The 20,138-nt window shown below is 36.7% G+C and overlaps 1 protein-coding gene across 1 annotated transcript in view; it reads left to right on the top strand.

The window, feature by feature from the left end:
- Nucleotides 1-20,138, top strand: part of MYBPC3 (myosin binding protein C3) — a 53,384-nt gene that overhangs the window by 13,509 nt on the left and 19,737 nt on the right. Inside the window, exons 9-24 of the mRNA XM_072338823.1 lie at nt 1,723-1,779; nt 2,480-2,482; nt 6,808-6,831; nt 7,473-7,639; nt 8,452-8,584; nt 8,824-8,826; nt 9,240-9,364; nt 9,952-10,057; nt 13,756-13,922; nt 14,302-14,467; nt 15,386-15,492; nt 15,827-15,856; nt 16,007-16,143; nt 17,993-18,070; nt 19,103-19,262; nt 19,472-19,576. Of these exons, the coding sequence (XP_072194924.1) occupies nt 1,723-1,779; nt 2,480-2,482; nt 6,808-6,831; nt 7,473-7,639; nt 8,452-8,584; nt 8,824-8,826; nt 9,240-9,364; nt 9,952-10,057; nt 13,756-13,922; nt 14,302-14,467; nt 15,386-15,492; nt 15,827-15,856; nt 16,007-16,143; nt 17,993-18,070; nt 19,103-19,262; nt 19,472-19,576 (1,568 nt within the window). The remainder of the gene's footprint in view (nt 1-1,722; nt 1,780-2,479; nt 2,483-6,807; nt 6,832-7,472; nt 7,640-8,451; nt 8,585-8,823; nt 8,827-9,239; nt 9,365-9,951; nt 10,058-13,755; nt 13,923-14,301; nt 14,468-15,385; nt 15,493-15,826; nt 15,857-16,006; nt 16,144-17,992; nt 18,071-19,102; nt 19,263-19,471; nt 19,577-20,138) is intronic.

The following is a 20,138-nucleotide window of genomic DNA, read 5'->3' as shown; positions in this document are numbered from 1 at the left end:
ACTTTCAATTACAAACACTTAATTTCCCAATAAATAATGGTTTATAGTATTTAGTGCTACAGGACTCTAGAATGTATAACAGTAAGTAGTGGCATAAGATATTGAAAACTGTAGTTTGATACTTCAGTGAGAGGCAGATTCATAAAAAAAAAACAAAAAACAGCATGTGTTTGTAAAGTTGTATCTTCACACAGACTTCAAATCATGTGCACACCTGCCCTTCTGTTCTACATCATTCCCTCTGGACTGATCATACCCTAACCAAAATTTTCGTAACTAAACTTAACAACTCATATGTGCACAAAACTATCGTTTCCTGCCACACTCTCCACCCTAATTATCATTAAATTGCCTATCCTAACTCTTTTGGTCTTGATGTCTTCTACACCAATTTAAACAGTTTAAAATGACATTTAACTATGCATGCTAAAGCAATTATTAAAGCCATACCTTTAAAGAAAAGTTAAACACTGATTGCTGGGCTTTCCTGGAAATCTGATTGTAATTCCCATCTTGGAAGTAATAACATGACTAATTCTCCGCCCGCCTCTAGATTCGGCTTTCCTGAATATTTGATCACGAGAAGCCTTTTCAAATCTGATGTTATAACAGCAATTTCTGTATATATTTTATGCCTGCAATAATTGAAAATCTGCTCAAAGCAGGGAACAAAGTGGCCAGAAATACACTTCCTTGCTTGAATGTTATAACAAGAAAATTATCCTTTCTACTAATGTACTATCTTGAAAGTAATCACAGAAGTAAAAAATGGTACTTTCTTAATAGAAAGTTCTCTTCTCACAGCTTATTTAAAACAGCAGTGATTCAAAATAAAACCATTTGTGAATTGTTATTTTTTTCCTGCCAACCTTGCATTGTCAGCAGCAAAAACAAACAACCAAAAACCTAGCACTCCCTTCCCTTCTACCTTTATCACCAGTAAAATGCCCATGGTTTATCTGCTGAGGCCATTTTCTTACATATTTTTATACCTGTTCATGTCAGATCAAGTTCCCCTTACATTCTGTCTACATGCCTACAGACACTGATTTTTTCTGATGTAACCAGCACAGTGTGTTATCAGAGTCACCGTTATTTCTACTATCACAAGTTCATCTGAAAGAGTAATTTCTGCATATACGTTAATTAAAGATCACGTGATGCTGTGAGATGGCATCGCCAAATTCTTTTCCTCATAAATCTGTTCATCACAACATTATGTCATGGTATTTCTTGAGCCATTTAAAACCCAACGTGAGTCAGATGACAGAGTTCTTACTTTTGCTCTCCCAAGCACAAATGATGTGATACTTTTTTCTTTACAATGAACTCCGGAATCACAAGGAGATTAAATAATAATAATTAAAAAAAAGTTGGTATAATAGCAAAAATAATTGTCATTTTCATCTATAGAAAAGCTGGTTCTGTACAGGTCCATACTATAAAAAATACCCATATTCCTGAAGCTACAGCTTTCTAAAAGCACTAGTGAGTAAAAGGGAAAGCTTCTGAAACATCTCTAGGAAAGCAAACACATTCCATATTAATAGGACCACCCAAATAACTTGTACAATTCTCCTTATAATCAGTAAATTTCTTAGACCTGCATGAAAGTCAGTACAGGCAGAGCACCTAATTAAGTCATCTGCCACATCAGAGCAAATTCAAAACTCTGTTTCCATTTCCTTCTGAAACTAATTCAGTTTTTCTGCTACTACACAGCACCGAGGGACTTGACGAATCTGGAGAGTTGAATTTTAGCTCCCTACTCAAAAAGAGGTGAGTAAAAAATTCATTAATTTCAGAGGTATAAAATAATCAGCTTGTGTGGAATAACTCGGACAACATCAGATGTAGAGTAAACAGAAGTTTCCTAAGCTTAGAATCCGTGTAGATTTTCTAAAGCAGCTCTGGCTAAAGGAAAGATGACAGGTAATTGTGGCAGCTACCACAAATAATGAAGATTTGCTGCGTTTTTGCTGGGCTTACATTAAAGGGGGGAAAAAAAAAAAAAAAAAAAATTCCCCTCCTGCCCCCTGCCCAAGAAAAGCCTGGGACCAGGGCTTGTTTCTGCCAGCACTTTTCACTTCAAAAACTAAAATTACAATACATATCTACAAGGCTGCCTTACTAAGAACCTCCTGTCCTAAGTTTTTACAATAACATGACAGGAAAGAGCCAGGAAGAGAAGCATTTTTATTAAATATTTAATGTTACTGTTATTATTACACTGTACAACTATGTATTAGACACATTATACCTATTTACTATATAGAGAAATTCCATGTTGCATACATATTATACAGCATATGTTACTATTTTGATTTTAAGTCTAATGTCTCATTTTTACTTTCTTTTCTTTGTGAACTTTTTCTTCACACTATCATCCTTCTTTGGCACAACTGTCTTCACAACCTCCCCGCTTGTGTTTTTATCGCCTTTGTAATCTGGATGTTTTGGATTCCACTGTTGGCAACAGAGAGTAAGATTTCTTCTTCTTTTGATTATAAATGCATGGCTGACACTGAATATAGGTAACATTTAGTTTGAAACAATGCATGCATTTTTATCTTAGGTATATAACGTGACAAAAACTAGATAGAATGAAGTAATATTATCACCTGCCTTTTAAACAGTCAGTAGAAATTAAGGGTAGGCCACTCAATTCAAACCAGTGTATTTTCCCATCCTTTGTTCTTCACCAATATTTCCTTTTATAATCATATGTAAACAGCACTTGAACATACAATTTTTTCTCAATAAGCTGTTGCTTTGAATTCCTATTATTATAGCAACTAAAAATGGGAAGTTCTTTGTTGATCCCACACCATCTGCCAGATCTACACGCTAGTGCCAATCAAATATGCTCTCAAGTTTTACTGTACTCATCATTAAACATGTACAGTGAATATACTACTAAAGTCACTTATTCAAAAAATGTACAGATTTCTCCATTACAAAATAATTCTATTTCAGGTAAAGTTTCCACTGCTCATTATCATCCATTACTATTGGCATGCTTATTTCTGATTACTGTCCATGGTCACTCCCACTTTCTGTCTCATGAAGTTACTATAAGTATTTGTCACAAGACTCATGTTTTGCAAATATACATAGTCAATATCACTTTTCACAGTCCATGACTTAGTGAACTTGTGAAGGTCAGTTTCTGTTCAGGTGTTCCTATCTCTACTTATGAGAAGCATTCTAACTTCAAAAAGAACACAGAATTAAATCAAGCAGACATCTGAAGTAAGATGACTCTGGAAAGCAATAAAGCCTCAATAGCATTATAGCTAGCTTGGCCAAAGCAAGCCTCACATTATGTATGACCTCTGTAATATATCCAACTAGAAGTGTATTCTGGTTTTGCAGTAACACCATGACCAGAACCCTCGAAGGGGTCAACTGGAAGAAGAAACTACAACAACCAAACTTCCTTTATCTGATATTGATATCAAAGATTCTTGTTTCATCTTGAGCCCCAGAAAAGTATGAGACAAAAAGTGAATTCCTTTTTTTTTTTAATTTTAAAGTAAGGAAAATATACTTTCTGAATAACTGCAGTAACCAAAACTGAGAGCTCAAACATGGTAGATGTGCACACATTCTAACTTCTACATGAAAAAAGAAGAGAGAGAAAAAAAAAAAAAAAAAAAAAAAAAAAAAAAAAAGAGAGAGAAAAAAAAAATCAGTGATCTTTTTTTAAAAGTTTTGAATAAATAGAGGCCAACATAAAAAAAATTATGTGTTCCTAATTTCTTTTGAGCAAACACAGAACTCTAAAAAGTAGCAAATATCACCGGTATTTCCAGCAATGTTCGATTTGATTATTTAACTATTCAATATTTGTTACACTAAAATAATGGCACTGCATTCTATCAGTGTTTGTGACCCTTTGTGTGTTACAGGAAAGGTCAAAATTCAGCGTTTTGGTAATTTAAGCACACTGATGCATTCACTGTTCCTAGCTGTTCTTCACAGTTGCTTTAGAAGCAATCTGTGAGTCCTTCAGACTTTGCTGAAGACTGCTCCTATGCTAAAGAAGAACTGAAAGGCATACAAACTTACCATGGAATGAAAGTGATTTTCATTAGAATAGGACAGGTAAAAAGGACCTAATGCTGAGGAACTTTCAAAGAGCTATGCAGAGTCAAAAAGAACTGAAGAACGTTCTTCCTATCACTTCCGCTTTGTTCCTCCCTTTTTACAAGTGCCCTCAATCCATGTTCCCTCTATAATAGGAAGAGCTTCTTATAATATTATATCTCCTATCGCTGTAATTTAATTAACTGGTGTTGACATACAGATGTCATGGGCCAAGGAGAGGTCACTGGGAAGAGGAAGGGAACAGCTGTCATAGAACTATTAAATGGGAAAGTGAGCAGAGACCTTGAAGGAGGTGACAGCTGACAGGGTCCATTCAGTTGACAGTAATGGGATAGGAAAGAACCATCTCTGGGATGTACAAAACTATTTTTAACCCTTCCACATATGTTTAAAACATATCAGCTGCATATTCCATTTACAGCAGATCCACTAAGCTCCATCTTAACGCTCCTAAGTGCATAGCTAACCTATGAGGTGATCACCCTTGATAAGGATCCCCAAAATCAGAGAGAGTAACTTAAGGGTGGGAGAAACATTGAGAGTCCAAATTCTCAGTTACTTTTCATACACCACTTAGTTCTTACGGATAGTGAAAGAGTACAGCCTATGTCTTTCTGGAATCAAAAAGAATGTTTCAATAAACAAAATAGTGATATAGCATATTTGGCTATAGGCAGAGAATGGATTTTATTTTTTTTCTTTTTGAAAACCCAGTTCAACACTACACAAATGATAACAATTAACTTTTAGTGCCATTTTGTTATGTACGTGAAAGTTATAAGCTTTCTCCTCTAATTACTGTAAATACTAGTAGTTAGAAGTACATCTATTTCTTTCATTTCCACTTCCATGCAACTAAGCAGTACTGCCAGATCTGAAAATGGGATGACACTGAGTAACAGAAAAGTCAAAGCAAAAAATTAAGGAGGTCTCTTCAATAGTGAGATATATTCAGCCAGCCATGTCCAACCTGCAGTTCCTGCCCACTGCCTCCAGCAGTGCCTCCTCTTCCCCACAGAGTGGCCCCAGGGCACACACCCATTGCTAAGCGACAACCAAATCCTCAGTGCACTATTAACACCATGTTGACTGAAACCAGGGCACAGGGAAGGGATTGCTGTGCAGCACTGACTTGAGTGATGGCAAACAATTGTATGCATTTTGATATATTGGCTTAAACAAGTGCTCTGAATAGCAATGAATATCCAGCTGTGCTTTCAGGTGTGATAAAGGAGTTTGAGAAGAGGTCTTAAGATCATAAAAAATAAAAAAAATCAACACTGTTTTCAGTTCACATAAATACATGACTGACAAATTTTCAAATGGAACATATAGAGTCGTAATGAGATTTCAAGTAAAATATGTGATCATGCTTCTTTACTAAACTTTTATAAGCACTTTTTTAACAGAGAAAAACATCCTTTCCTTCACAACCACACCTTATTCATGTTTATTCAAGCTTTTTGACAGTACACACATTTGTCAAGTCAGTATGAACAACTGTCAAGGATAACCCACAAGAAGAGCAGAATTTCATTAAAAAGAAATCTCTCATGAACACCATGAGAGCTCACTAAGAATTGCAGCCACTGCCACTGAACAAGACTGACACATTAGTTTCACAAAAACAAGATCAAACATCCCCTTAGCTTTATGCTTTTGTTCCTCTCCATTTTTTTCCTTAATATTACAAATATATATATATATCAAAAATTAAAATTCCAAGGAGTCCAAACTTCAGATATGCTATCAGTCCAGTGAGTGCTAGTGAGGACTTAGTGCTCAGTGAGTGCTAAACCACTCCACTGATAAAATACATTGCATGCCATACTTCAGCTTGCATTCACTGAGCTGAAATCCTTTGTCCATTGTCTCCCTTCACCTGTTCAAGAACTATAAAGCTGGAAATGCTAAGCACTGACTGTGGTTCTTTAATAAACATCATATTCTTGTTACAAATAAAACCCTTTTGGTCAGTCACAACACTGTTAGAAACGTTTGGTTACACCTATGGCCTAGACTAACTACAGTCATGCTTTTTTAAGTAGTAATATTTCTCATAGACTAAAGGGACTGTTCTTTTCCTGAAAGAAATAACCCTCCATTGGATAACAGAAAGATAATCCTTCCATAATCCTCCACTTTTCTCAACACTGCCTGCTGCATAAGTGGTCTGCATGCTGGGGTTTACCACTGTACGTGACTTTGCTAAATGAGCATGCTCTGCTGCAGTGGAATCTGCTTGCTCCTGGTAACATCAGAAACAGCCACCACAAGAAGTTCAGGAAAAGTAAAGAAAACATTACTACTTCCATCCATTCTCTGTTTATCACACAGTGGCAGGCAACAGATCCAAGAAGACAGAGCAAATTAGAGATACTTACATCCCTGTAAGGTCATTTGCCATCATTAGGAACAAGCAGAATTGCTTACACTTCTAACTTAGAATGCAGAGTGGAACAGTACAAAGCAAGTGAGAGAATTTCACATCACTAGGGAACAGCATTTTTCTTAAGGCTTTTTCAGAGTTTTTGCATAAGTACCTTCATCTCCCTGCTACTGAAAAACAGGCATGTTGGGCTAAAGGTGAAGATTACATTTATAGCTCGCTTGTATTAATGCATTATGCCCTCTTTCTTGCCTATCGGGATGCTGCATGCTTTTCCGAACACTTCTCTTCATCGTTCCTGAGTTCAGCAGTTTCTTGCGCACTGCAAATCGGTAAGATACCATTGGTTACACCAATTCCTTTTTCTATTTGTGAATTTTTGAATAATAATAAATAAAAATATATATATGTATATATATATATGACAGGGGAAAAAAACAAACAAACAAACAAAATAATAATTTTCCAATGTCTCAGAACCTCATTTTCGGTTGGTTTTGCTAAATCAAACACTTCTGTAATCACCAGTTCTCTAGTTAAATCATAAAATACCACTGTAAATATTGTCCCATTTACCACTATGCAACACTGCCTTTGCATTAAATAATAAGGTATTTTAATGATCTGGCTGAATTAGCAAACAGGAAAAACATCCTGAGAAAACTGGTTGTTTCTTGTGGAAACAAACCAACAGCCTTCTTTCTCAGGATATCCATTTGCGTTGCCATGTGTTTTGTGTATAGTCATCATAGAGCAGTAAGTTTCCTTGTGTTTCAATTACCTACTGGTACGGGAAATTAAGATTTACCTGTCTTGGCTATTGGACAGTAAATCCTTCAGGACAGCATTTGAACTTTAATCACCACAAATAAATATATTTAAGTAAAACTAACCTACTCCATTTCTTTATTTTTGATGATAATATACTAAATATGGACTATCTATTAAGAAATGGCTTCATCCTTTTTTGCAGAGGAGATGGAAAAAGTGATTCACAAGCTGATGTTGATGTCTGGGAAATCCTGAGGAAAGCTCCTCCTTCTGAATATGAGAAAATTGCTTTTCAGTATGGTATCACAGATTTGCGTGGGATGCTGAAACGCCTCAAACGCATTAAGAAGGAAGAGAAAAAAAGTACAGGTTGGCAAACTGTATTTCTTCCAAATACATGTCAGTATATTCTTATTTCGGAGTTCTTCATATATCAACTGGACAGCAGCCAGATAGAAGAGCATGAGCAATATGAGTGAGATACAGTTTCCTTTTCCAATTGTTTCATGGTCTTGATATGTAAAATATTGATAAGCAAAGATCAGAGCTGTGCCCAGGGCTCTGGTCTACTCTGAAACTCTGGGTATTTTGAACCTTCTCATTCTACAAGTTTCTTCTGCTCAGACCCTTACCTTTATCTTGAGTACAAATCAAAAACAACCCATAAACTAGTCAGTATGTCAGACATCAGTGATACATTTAAACAACTTAATTTCCATTGGGAAGGTTTCTTAAAAACATTTGAAGTGCGATACATTTGGGATTCTTGAGACTTTTCTAGTCTTATCAAGTATTAATTAATTTTAAATCATTAGTCTTAAAAGTCTGAAGCAGATAAGGAAAGGCAATTTAACTTAGTACTGATAAGATTCTTATCATCCTCCTACAGGCACACTTCCCTATAACTCCCCTTAGGATATGCTGAAATACATATTTACAACTATTTGAAATGTTCTACCTTATAATGCATGCTTTCATCCTATAGGCAGCACAAGAACAGACAAAAGGAAACTGTAAAAAATGAAAACATGGATGCAGAAAGTAGAGAAGGTGGAGAAGGTTTAGGATGACTCTAAACAAAAGGGAAGGAAATAAATGTTTGTTTTCCTGACAGAGATGCAATAATAGTGGTTATATTTATAAATGTGTGCGTATTTTTTTTAAATCATTATGCATCTTAGCATTCCTCAAGAAACTGGATCCTGCTTATCAAGTGGACAAAGGGCAAAAGATTAAATTAATGGTTGAAGTTGCCAATCCAGATGCTGATGTGAAATGGCTGAAGAACGGACAGGAGATCCAAGTGAGCGGCAGGTAAACTAGAAGTACAGGAAACAGTGTAAGAAATGGGCTGTAGCATGGACAAAGTGGAAAACAGACGTTATTCTTAAAAAGATGTGAATAAAGTAGGGAGAAATAAGATAAGGAGCTGTAAAGAAATCTACATATTACATAAACTTGGGGCCAGTTTACTGTTCTCATGGCTGTTTCTTTTCTTCCCTGCGCTCTATATTTCTACATGTGGAATGGGATACTCACATCTACCTACCTAGCAAGTAAGTCCTCTGATTATGCTCTGCTGTTTGTGCATCCACAGTTCAAAATGACTTTTGTATGATATGGGATATACTTCACTGTAGCTTGTTTGCAAAACCTAATTCCAATGGTTTGGTGCTAGAGCAGTGACAAGTAATTTTAATAGTAGTCACATCTGCTATAAGGCTGCATTAGAAAAGCATCCAGACTAACCAGCATACCAACCGCATTCACAGGGGTTTGTATGTGTCAGTTTAGTTCCATTAGTTCCATTCACTGTGCTAGGACAGGGATACAGGATTTAAGTCTTTACATATCTTGCCACTGACATGAGAAAAAGCGTGGAGCTTTCTTCTCTGCCTAGCAGAGGAAGACACCAATTGAGTCCAGAGGAGAAATTCTCTGATAATTACACTTACATTCTTTTTTTCAGATACATTTTTGAGGCCATTGGGAATAAGAGAATATTGACCATAAACCACTGCTCTCTGGCTGATGATGCAGCCTATGAGTGTGTGGTAGGTGAGGAGAAGAGCTTCACAGAATTATTTGTAAAAGGTGAGCAACTGCAAATAAAATAGATTCCCCCCCTAACATTTAACATCAAATTATTGTCAATTTTCTTTATTCTCAGGCGTGTTAATCTCAAAAGAAATTCATAAACATATGAGCAAAATCTGAGCTCTATTAAAGCAAGTATTTTTCTTAAAGTTAAATAAAGAAAGACTTCCCCAGTAGCTGCATCTGTGAAAGCACACAGAAAGAGCACAATAATTATCATTAATTCTCATTTGGAAATTATCCATGTTTACCAACAATAGGGGGTAGAAACTTGCTTTAATAATTAGGATTCTACTCAAGAGAAATATGTGCCTCAGTCTTCATAAGACGATCAGGTAGTACAGAAAACTAACATACCCAGCTTAGAACTTCAAAATATATACGAAAACTGATTAATCTTGTGTTTGCATTTTGTCTCAATAACCAAGTATCAAGAGATCATCTGATTACATTGATAGCATGATCCAGCACAGAGGGTATCGCTTTTTATTCTGCCACAGGTTCTTCCTGCAGAGTGACTGAAATTTACCTGTGGTGTTCAGTCTCTCATAACACTGTTTAAATAAAGGCCTCTTCATTTCCAGAGCCCCCAATCCTGATCACTCACCCCCTGGAGGATCAAATGGTGATGGTTGGAGAGAGAGTGGAGTTTGAGTGTGAAGTGTCTGAGGAAGGAGCTACTGTGAAATGGTAAGGGAAGAGGAAAGAAAGAAACATAAAACAACAACTACAAAAAACAGTAAACATAAAAACAAAAGAATCAGTGTTTTTGGAGAAGAGCTGTGGGATAAAAAGAATGAAGACATTCTACAACACTGATCTCAGAAGAAAAAGAAATATATATATATATATAAAATATATATATTATATACATATATATATATATATATATATGACATTGTCCTATATTTCATACACTGAGGTGGAATTGAGAGGCCAGAAAGTAACAGGCAACAAATTAAGTGTATACATTTTATAGTCTCTAGAATTTCTTTTTCTGCACCTACAGGATGCTACTGACTCTACCAAGCCATTACTTTTGAAGTTTTCTAAATGCTTGACAGCAATATCTAACTACTGCGCAGATTAATCAGATCTGTATTGGGATGAGCTCTGAACTTCTCAGTTGCAATTAGATTTTTTCACATCAGTAAAAAGTCAGAGTCTGCTGCCACAGAGAGGGAAGGTCATTGACTGATTTTAACATATTCATTGTGGTGATCCTGCAAAGCCGGTCATTACGCATAAGCAACAAGTGGGATTAAGATGACAAACATTGTGGCCATAGAGTCCACTTGGCTGGACATTCCAGCTGAGGGGAAGCTGGGAGGTTTGTAATGCTCAAGCAGACACAGCAGGCAGTTCTCACATACCAGGCCTTATGCACACTGTTCTCACTTCATTTCTCTACCAGATGAAATTCTCTTGTGCTTGTTAACAGCTTCAAGCACATGGTTATCAAATGTTCCCATAACACCCATAACATTCCTGAAAAGTGCTTTTGCTCATCTTCTCTCCCAAAGGAAGGAACATAGAATTTAAATAGAGCCCAAGAGCTGTTACAACATAAGCATTTCACTATTAAAACCACAAGCACAGGCACACACGCTATTGTTCAGGAAGTGTTTACAGATGCCTAGTCACAGGAGATGGAGACAACCATATCTGTCCCTCAGAGCACAGTGCAGCTGCCACACTTTGATCCTGTGCCTTTGAACAACTCCCATACATCTTGCAGAGCTGTTATCAGTGGGATGGGCATTTGGTGTGACAAGGGCAAAGGAGCAGCTGTCTGCCTGAAATGCAGCAAGTGGTCAGAGAAACTCTTCAATGCATAGCAACAGAAAACAGCAGTTAGTCATTTACACTACACTTCACTGTTTTTACATGAGGTTCAGTCAATGCTCTTTGGCAACAAAGACAAGAGAAAGAAAAGTCCAGGAAAAACATAAAACATGGTATGGAGAAAGAACTCCAGTTCCACATCCTGTCAGGGAAATGCTCAACAGTTTAAGCAAAGTAACAGACAGTAACTAAGGGAACCTGTTACAGCTCTTATATCCTCCTTTAAACCTAGGAGATGAAGTCACAAGCACATGAACAAGGAAATATGTGACTTGCACAAGATTTAAGAGGCCTCTAGCATTGCCATCAGACTACGGATTAGAGAACTCATCACACAAGCCTCTTCTAGTAAACAGGAAAGAATGTTCTCACAACAATCATCTGCAAGATTTCATGTTATTCTTACAAAATACTACAGTGTAGTTATTTCTAAACTTCAGATGGAGGAATAAAATTCTTGAAGAAAAAGATGTAATGAAATACATAATTTTGACTTGGATTTTCCATGACTGAATGCTGGAGCAAAGATCTCCAATGAAAACAAACTATAGCGAAGTCATAATAGCAATAAATCTGTGCCCCCACTACTACGTAGTTTCTCTGTCACTGCAAGTAATTTATGGTGGTCTTTTAACCAACACTTCCACTGTTCTATAGAATCTTCCTCTTACACCTCAATTATCAGTTAACATTACTGCTTCATTGCTTGTTGCCAATGGGCTGTAATAGCACTTTATAAAAAGTTTTTCCTTTTCCACTGCATCTGTATAATATTTTAAATCAGGCTCTCTTTCAAGGTTTATAGTTTTGTCATTCCACTATTTTCAGTGCACCCCTAAATCAAAAGATAAAAATACTTACTATTCTCATCATGGGGTTTTAGGACATTGTTCAATGCAAACATTCTATTTTCATTATTTAGACAAGATTTCAAGTGACCTCATTCTTTCTAAAGGGCTAGAATAGAGCACTGAGAGAGCTTTAATGAGCCACATATCAAAAAACACAACCAAACTAAATGAAAAATTCATCTTTGAAACACTGACCAGTGTGTGTGCCTGTTTTTGTCACAGCAGCATGTGGAGTTTCTGGGTTACAGTACATTCTCAGAGTTCAGCAAAGATTTATACATTACAGTATTGCATTTCCTCCAGAACTAACTGCATACACAAGACCATCAGCTCAGGAAAACACCATGCAGGTGACCTCAGGCTCTTGGCAGTCAGCAAGCAAAGAATATTATCCTGACATAACACTACATACTGCCTATAACAACCACATGAAACACGTTGTGTCCTTCTTCCTATTATTGTAGCCCTGTGATTTGGAAAGCTGTGGTTTTCTGCTGCAACTGTAGGTTCCAATAAGCTGTGCTCTAAAGAACTGTTAGGAGGGGATAAGCTGCATATTTTGAAAGGAGGTTTCAGTAGGTACTTCCATACAACAAACTGCAGGATTTGTGCATCTGCTCAAGGCTTCAGTCTGTGATTTGCTTCAGCAGACTGACACACAGATTGTATACATCTACTTAGAGATCAGATACAGTGTGTTCTAATGTACCTGCACTGCAATTTTCTATCCTATGAGCACATGTTAATCTGAGTAGCTGGCAAAACAAAACAAACAAACAAAAAAAACACAACAACACAAGACATAAAGCAACTTCTTGTTATACTAAAAGCATAACAAAAACACTTTACATACTGCATAGGTATTCAAGTTCTATGAATATTTTCAAATAAAGATGAAAAAGAAAAAGCTACAAAAGAAGAAAGTTGAAGAAATTCCATGTTAGCTTTATGGAGCTGATGTTATTTAGGATTAGGAACAGGACAGCTTTAAAAAGTCTTACGTATTTTTGTGTGACCTTGACTAAACAGCTTGAATCCTCTCTGCTTGTTTCCCTTCATGATGACGATGACTGGAAATTACAATAATTAGATTTCCTCTCAGGCTGCATCATGAAGCTTTATTTAGAATGTCTTAAATATACTGCAGCATCCCTGAGTGGAAAGAACTATCAAAATTTCAAATATATCCTTATTTAAAAATCATCCTTTTATCCTTTTTTTTTTTTTTTTTGGTTTTTTTTTTTTTTTTTTTCCTTTTACCGATGCCCAGAAATGATTAAATTATAATAACTACAACTCACATCAGGAAAATTAAGTTCTGATTACCTCATAGCAGAGCTTTTAAGGTTGTACTTTCACTGCTATTAAGGTGTTTATTCATCGCTGTATTTTCTACAGCATTTAATATACTGTTATGTACCTACAGCACATGGATAATACAAAACAAGGAATTCCCTATGAGTGAACTCTCTTGGAACAGAAGTCAAATAACCAGCAAACATGAATGGTCAAGCTAGTAGCATTCTGTTCCCTAGTAGTTCTGGTTCTGCTAGCATTTGTGAAATTGTCTCTTTTTTGCTAACTTTAAATTTTATAACGATTGGATTTATCTTGTGACTTTCAACACTGAGCTGACTCTCACTCACCTCTTCCACCCATAGAAAAATGACTCAACATTGTTTGGGATTGCAGGGAGAAGGATGGAGTTGAGCTGACACGGGAAGAAACATTCAAATACAGATTTAAGAAAGATGGAAAAAAGCAGTACCTAATTATTAATGAGTCAACCAAGGAGGACAGTGGACACTACACAGTGAAGACAAACGGTGGGGTATCGGTTGCTGAACTAATCGTACAAGGTAAGTGCAGATAATATTACAGAAGCTGAAAAGTGAAAACAGGCTAAAGGTAACCTTCCAAGGATAGTGGAGAGGGGTAGGAAAAGCCTCAAACCATGGAGGGTAGAAGGGGGGGGGGGGGGAAGTACTTCAGCAGTTGTATAAGGTTTGATAATAGAGAAGAGACCTCAGGGAGAACTCAGACTTACATGCAAGATGAAACAGACACTCTCATACTAACAGGTGCTTAGCTATCAGTCCTGTTAAGGCCCCTCATGCTGTGGATTTCCCTTCATATTTCACCTTTTCACGAACAGCCCTAGTTTTTTGTACTCAGTAGAGCCATATGAGAGCTTTTCTTATTTGTTGATGTGCGTATTGCTTATTCTCACAAAATCAGAGAAAAAGCTGGAAGTTTACCAGAGCATTGCGGATCTGACAGTGAAAGCACGTGACCAGGCAGTCTTCAAGTGTGAAGTTTCTGATGAAAATGTGAAAGGAATCTGGTTGAAAAATGGAAAGGAGGTGGTGCCAGATGAAAGGATAAAGATCTCCCATATTGGCAGGTTTGTCACCTTTCAGAAAGCATATACAGGTTTCAGTATTACACTATAACCCACAGAAATTATTATCTCAGTGGGGAAAGGAATATAAAACAAGACTTCACCCTGGCTACAGCTAGGAGGAAAAAGTTAAAACCTTTTCGTGTGCAGTAAACATATAGTCACTAACTTGTTTGGTAAGCTGTTGGTACATTTCGTATTTATGGTATCAGTAGAACTCATTTTCAGTTTTCATTTAGGTATCACATTTCCTTGCTGTTGAAATTGTTTAGAAAACGCATTCTTAGTAACTTTAAAAATCAGCAATAGTGTTTAGACAGATGAATACAGCACTTACAAGACCTTTCAGAAAAAAAACAGTGGTCTCTATATGTGAAAACATTAGAACATACACAGTTGCACCATTCTGTGCCTAAGTGCCTGAGCAGTCTAACTCTTACTGGAAATCAAGAGCAAGATTCATAAAATCATAAATACTATGCATTAGGGTAAATTCTTCCTTGTTACTCCCTTCCTGCATTCTGTTCCAAGATTTCATTAATAAAGGGATGGAATGTCAATTTTTACCTTGTTTTTTACAGTTCATTGTAATTACAGTCTTGATCAAATGAAATAAGTCAGCAGTGATAGAACTGCTCTTCTAAGGGTAAAGGGCCAGAAAAAAAAAAGATTAGAAGCCACTTCCTCTATTCAGAGTAGACTCTGCATTTACTTTGAGAAGATGAGTCCACTCGGACACTGTGCTGAGATGGTTTACCCAGATACTGAAAGCAGAGCAGTACACAGCCCTGGTAGCTCAATTTGATGTTAGGGAAAGAGGAGAACAAACAGTAATCTTATCATTTGCACCTTGTCTCCTGGGATAGCCCCATTTTTGCCAGAAAGGTAATGTAAGGGAGTGACATTTCTTCATGCTTCCAGGATCCATAAGCTAACTATTGAGGACGTTACACCAGATGATGAGGCTGACTATTCCTTCATCCCTCAAGGATTTGCTTACAACCTTTCTGCCAAGCTTCAGTTTTTGGGTAAGTTACTTTAGGACCTGCAACAGGAATTCCACAGGGATAAAAAGATGACACTAATCATGGTTCAGTCAGGAAGGAGTGTGGAGAATCTCCTTCCTACAAGACTGACCTACCATCAGATTGTTGCATTATATTTTCTCTGTTATTTTTGTTATAATTAGCATGTTGTTTTAAAGAGCCTGTTTTGCAGTTTATTTACATTGATCTGTAATAAGCACTCTGATAATGCAATGATTAATATTTTTTTAATTACTTGCTAGATGGAGATGGTACAAAAATTCTGTTTTCTGACCTATTTTTTCCTAACTCCACCTTTTATTTTTTTCCTCTCCAGAGGTCAAGATTGATTTTGTACCAAGAGAAGGTAAGAACATTCACTACTCATATACAACTAATTACGTTTTCAACAGCAAAGGAAACTGTATTTTCATTTTTAATGTAAGGCATGAGTACTGACCTCCTTTCTCATATGCAACACTCAAACCATATTTTTTTTTTTTCCCCTTTCATAAAGAGCCTCCCAAAATCCACCTGGACTGTCTGGGCCAATCCCCTGACACTATTGTTGTGGTGGCTGGGAACAAACTGAGATTGGATGTTCCCATATCAGGAGATCCAACACCTACTGTCATCTGGCAGAAAGTGAACAAGGTAATGCATTCAACAACTACAGTGTAATACAGCAAGGTAATCTAACACAATAGCTGAGGCAAGGAAGTCACAGCAGGAGATTTATTTTCTTTCTCAAGCCTTTGTTTGAATTAAAGTTTCTACAAATAAGTATTTTGATGCTCCTTTATTTGTTGTTTGTTGTTGTTTTTTTAAACTTGTGAAGAAAAAACTAAATAGCTGCAATACAACTCTTCAAGTTAGCTAGTTTTGCAGGAGTCATCTTGAATTGTTCTATGAATCATTTCCTCTTCCAACCAAAAGTAGGTTTTGTATACACTATGAGCAGATGCGTACATGAATGCAGATAGAAGGATATCACACAGATTTACATTATCAATCTCGGAGAAAAACAGAGAAAGTTAAAGAAGGGCTATAAGAAAGAAGGGGACAGACTCTTTAGCACAGTCTGTTATGACAGAACAAGGGGAAATGGTTTCAAACTAAAAGAGAGGAAATGTAGATTGTATTTGAAGACGTTTTTTACAGTAGGGGTGGTGAGGCACTGGAGCAGGTTGCCCAGAGAGATGGCAGATGCCCCATCCCTGGAAGCACTCAAGGTCAGGCTGGATGGGACTCTGAGCACCTGATCTAGCTGTAGGTGTCCCTGTTCATTGCAGGGGAGTTGGACTAGGTGACTTCAAAGGTCCCTTCCAGCTCAAACAATTCTATGACTCTGTGAAACTAATGACCACTGAAACATGATCTTATCTAACAGCATGGAAATGTTCTGCAGGTGACAGTTTCTTTTTCATAGTCTAAATGATTCTTCTACAGTCTGTGAAGTATTTGGTATAATAAAAACAGAAAACACTTGCTGTTTGCCTAATCAGAGGAACTGCAAAACATCAAAGATTAGAATCTTGATACCAGAGTCTAAGTGAGCATCTTCTATGGCTGTCTCAGAACATCCACACCCCTCACCATCTGTGTGCTCCTAAGCTATAACTAGTACAAAAAGAATTACATAATATTCTACAGCATCGCTACATGTTCCAAAGGTAGCATGAAAAAAACAAACAACTGATACAACTGGTATCTTCTCAGTTTTGTACCATTATTTAAGAGTGGGAAATTTAGTTCAACTCAGGTCTCGCTTCTGCACTACAGAATTACTACAGACCCTAACAAAAAGCCATTCATCTCTCTTTTTTTTTTTTTTTTTTTTAATAAACCGAGGGCAATTTTCCTGATTCCCTCACTCACAGGTTTCTTTGATGAAATGAAGGTTTCTCTCACAAAATGACGACTGGGTAACAGACAGACCATACACATTACTAATTCTAAGGTGTGAAGTCCCAAAACACAAATAAAGGGAGCTGGGCTTGATGTGAATGCTGTATTAGCATATGCTAGCTAATAAAATTCTGAACAGACAATTTAACAGCTTCAGAATACATCTGATGGTGTATTACAGTCCTGACCGTATTTCAGACTGTTAAAATGTTTATACAGACTTACTATTCCACTACTAAATTTTGGTCATTATAACTATTACCACAGGACATGCACTAATTTATGATCAGTTAAAATTCTGCTCCGGGAACGTCACGCATCTTTGTTTATGAAGCCGTAGGTTTGGTTTTGCTGACTTATCCTTCCTCTAAATCACTGCAGTCTGACATACCCATTTCCTTTTCTGCTTCTTAGTTTCACACATACTGATTTCCTTCCCAGTTTGGTTTGCTCTCTCACTTTGCTCTTTACATTTCTCACACCTTTATGTTCAAGCACCCCAGCGTACCTATGGACTCTTCTCCTGTCTTGCAGAAACAGCTTCCCTGTTCTGCTCAGAAATATTTATCTTTCTGTGGTTTCTTTGCTTATTTAGAAAGGTGAACTTGTTCAAAGCAATGAAGATTCTACAACACCCTCAGAAGACAGCAGTGATTTAAGTACTGATAGTAAGGTGAGTTCCCTTATTAATGCAGACACGGAAACATGCCTAATGTTTTCCACTTCAGTGGTCCAGTTTAGAAGAAAACAAAATTTAAGTCAGTAGATTTTAAAACTGGTGAAGTAAATAGCACAACCACCCATCATTCTGCCTCACAATGGCAATAACCAAACTCTTTGGTCAAGCAAAACAGATCTAGTGATTTTAGAGTTAGATGCTGATCAAGAAAATCTCTAATTACCATCATACAGTGGCTTAATTACAAGGAATCTGTCACATTGCTCAAAACTCTTTTCAATCCATTTTTTGAATGTTTATCCTTCTTTTTTCCCCCAAAAGGTTTCCTCATATATATTTATATTTTTATTTATATTTTATATTTTATGTTTTTATGTTAAGATTCTTCTGTGCTATTCACTGGATAGGCACATACGCTTTGTAAAGTTTCTTGTTTACTGTCTACAGATGTGGGCACGTGAAGTACGGAGAGTGTAATAAATGCAAAGCAAAGTTCTTGTGGTCACATTTAGACCTCATCGCTCTGAGGAGAGCAGAAAGTCATCCCATATGGCATTCCTGAGTGACAAAAAAAATCACACTGATGCCATTAACAGTAGCAAAAAAATGGCAATGTTTTTAGAAGCAAATTGTTCAAATCCATGTTATCCAATATACTGTTGAACCAGAATGTTTGTTCATACACTAGAAAGAATTTGCAAATCACCTTCAATTTACATTCTACCCACCTGTTATCCATGAAACTTTAGATTGCTATTATCCCAACCAGGAATTCATAGTACTTTGTAACATCTTTGAAACACAATCGTGTGTGCATAACTAGCAATGAATCCTAACCACCCAGAAAGCTTTTAGGTTCAATTTTACCTATAGTTAATTAGTTTGAGATACTTTGCCTCTATTTTCTCTATATACAAAAAGGATTTCACATTATCTTTTGAATTTTCACTAACTTACATACAGGCTCATTAGGCTGCCCCTGGCACATGTCACACTGATTTTACCTTTTACTTTCACTGCCCACAGCTTCTATTTGAATCTGAAGGCAGAGTTCGTGTGGAGAAACATGAAGACCACTGTGTCTTCATCATTGAAGGAGCTGAAAAGGAGGATGAAGGAGTATACAGAGTTATAGTTAAGAATCCAGTGGGAGAAGATAAGGCTGATATCACAGTCAAAGTTATTGGTAAGTGAAAGAATGCAATAATCACTTTCAAAGCACCACAGTGATGAGGAAAAAAAATATCTTATGTCTCTGATACTATTTGAAAATTCCTCAGGATGACCAATTTCTTCAGATTTAGTCTTACAGTATGAGGAAAAAAAATGTTAAAATATTGAATTGATTTGTAAAACAGAAACAGTAACAACTCCCATGCACTCTGACACTTACAGATGTTCCTGACCCTCCAGAAGCTCCCAAGATCAGTAACATTGGAGAAGATTACTGCACTGTGCAGTGGCAACCTCCTACATATGACGGTGGGCAACCAGTACTTGGTAAGAAGCACTGAAATACAAAGTCCCCTGGCAGTCTCACCTATATACTTTTTTCTCTGCTCCTTTAAAATGATGCAGAAGGATTTCATTCATTCATACCAGGAAGGCTGAACCTAGGACACTCTGTAATAAAGCAACCCTACAAACCCATCTGTAAACTGGCCCTTCAATATCAGGGTGATGGTGCCCCCTACCTGTGCTGTTTGAATCAGAGAAATATTTTGACAAGTTAGCCAAGTAGAAGGTGACACTAAAAGCAGCACCATTTCAATTTCAAGACTGAAATTAACAGTTAGTATACGGACCATTGGATTTCCTTAGGAACAACAGAGCAGAGCTGTGGCTGCGTTAGTCATCAGTTCTAGAAGCCTCAAGCTCTTATGCAAAACATGTGTTTTGGGTTTTTTTTGTTTTGTTTTTCTTTTAATAAAGAACTACTTAATTCTACTTTATATACAGCTAAACACCATGAGTCACAAACACAATCCAATCTCTTCAACAGTTTTAAAATGTGTACTAAAATCCAGAGGCCAAAATCATCATGCAGCAAAAAAAAACAAAA

The sequence above is a fragment of the Excalfactoria chinensis genome, chromosome 5, assembly GCF_039878825.1.
Source record: "Excalfactoria chinensis isolate bCotChi1 chromosome 5, bCotChi1.hap2, whole genome shotgun sequence".
Taxonomy (NCBI): Eukaryota; Metazoa; Chordata; class Aves; order Galliformes; family Phasianidae; genus Excalfactoria; species Excalfactoria chinensis.
The sequence above is the reverse complement of the archived record's forward strand: the minus strand, read 5'-3'. Positions and strand labels throughout refer to the sequence as shown.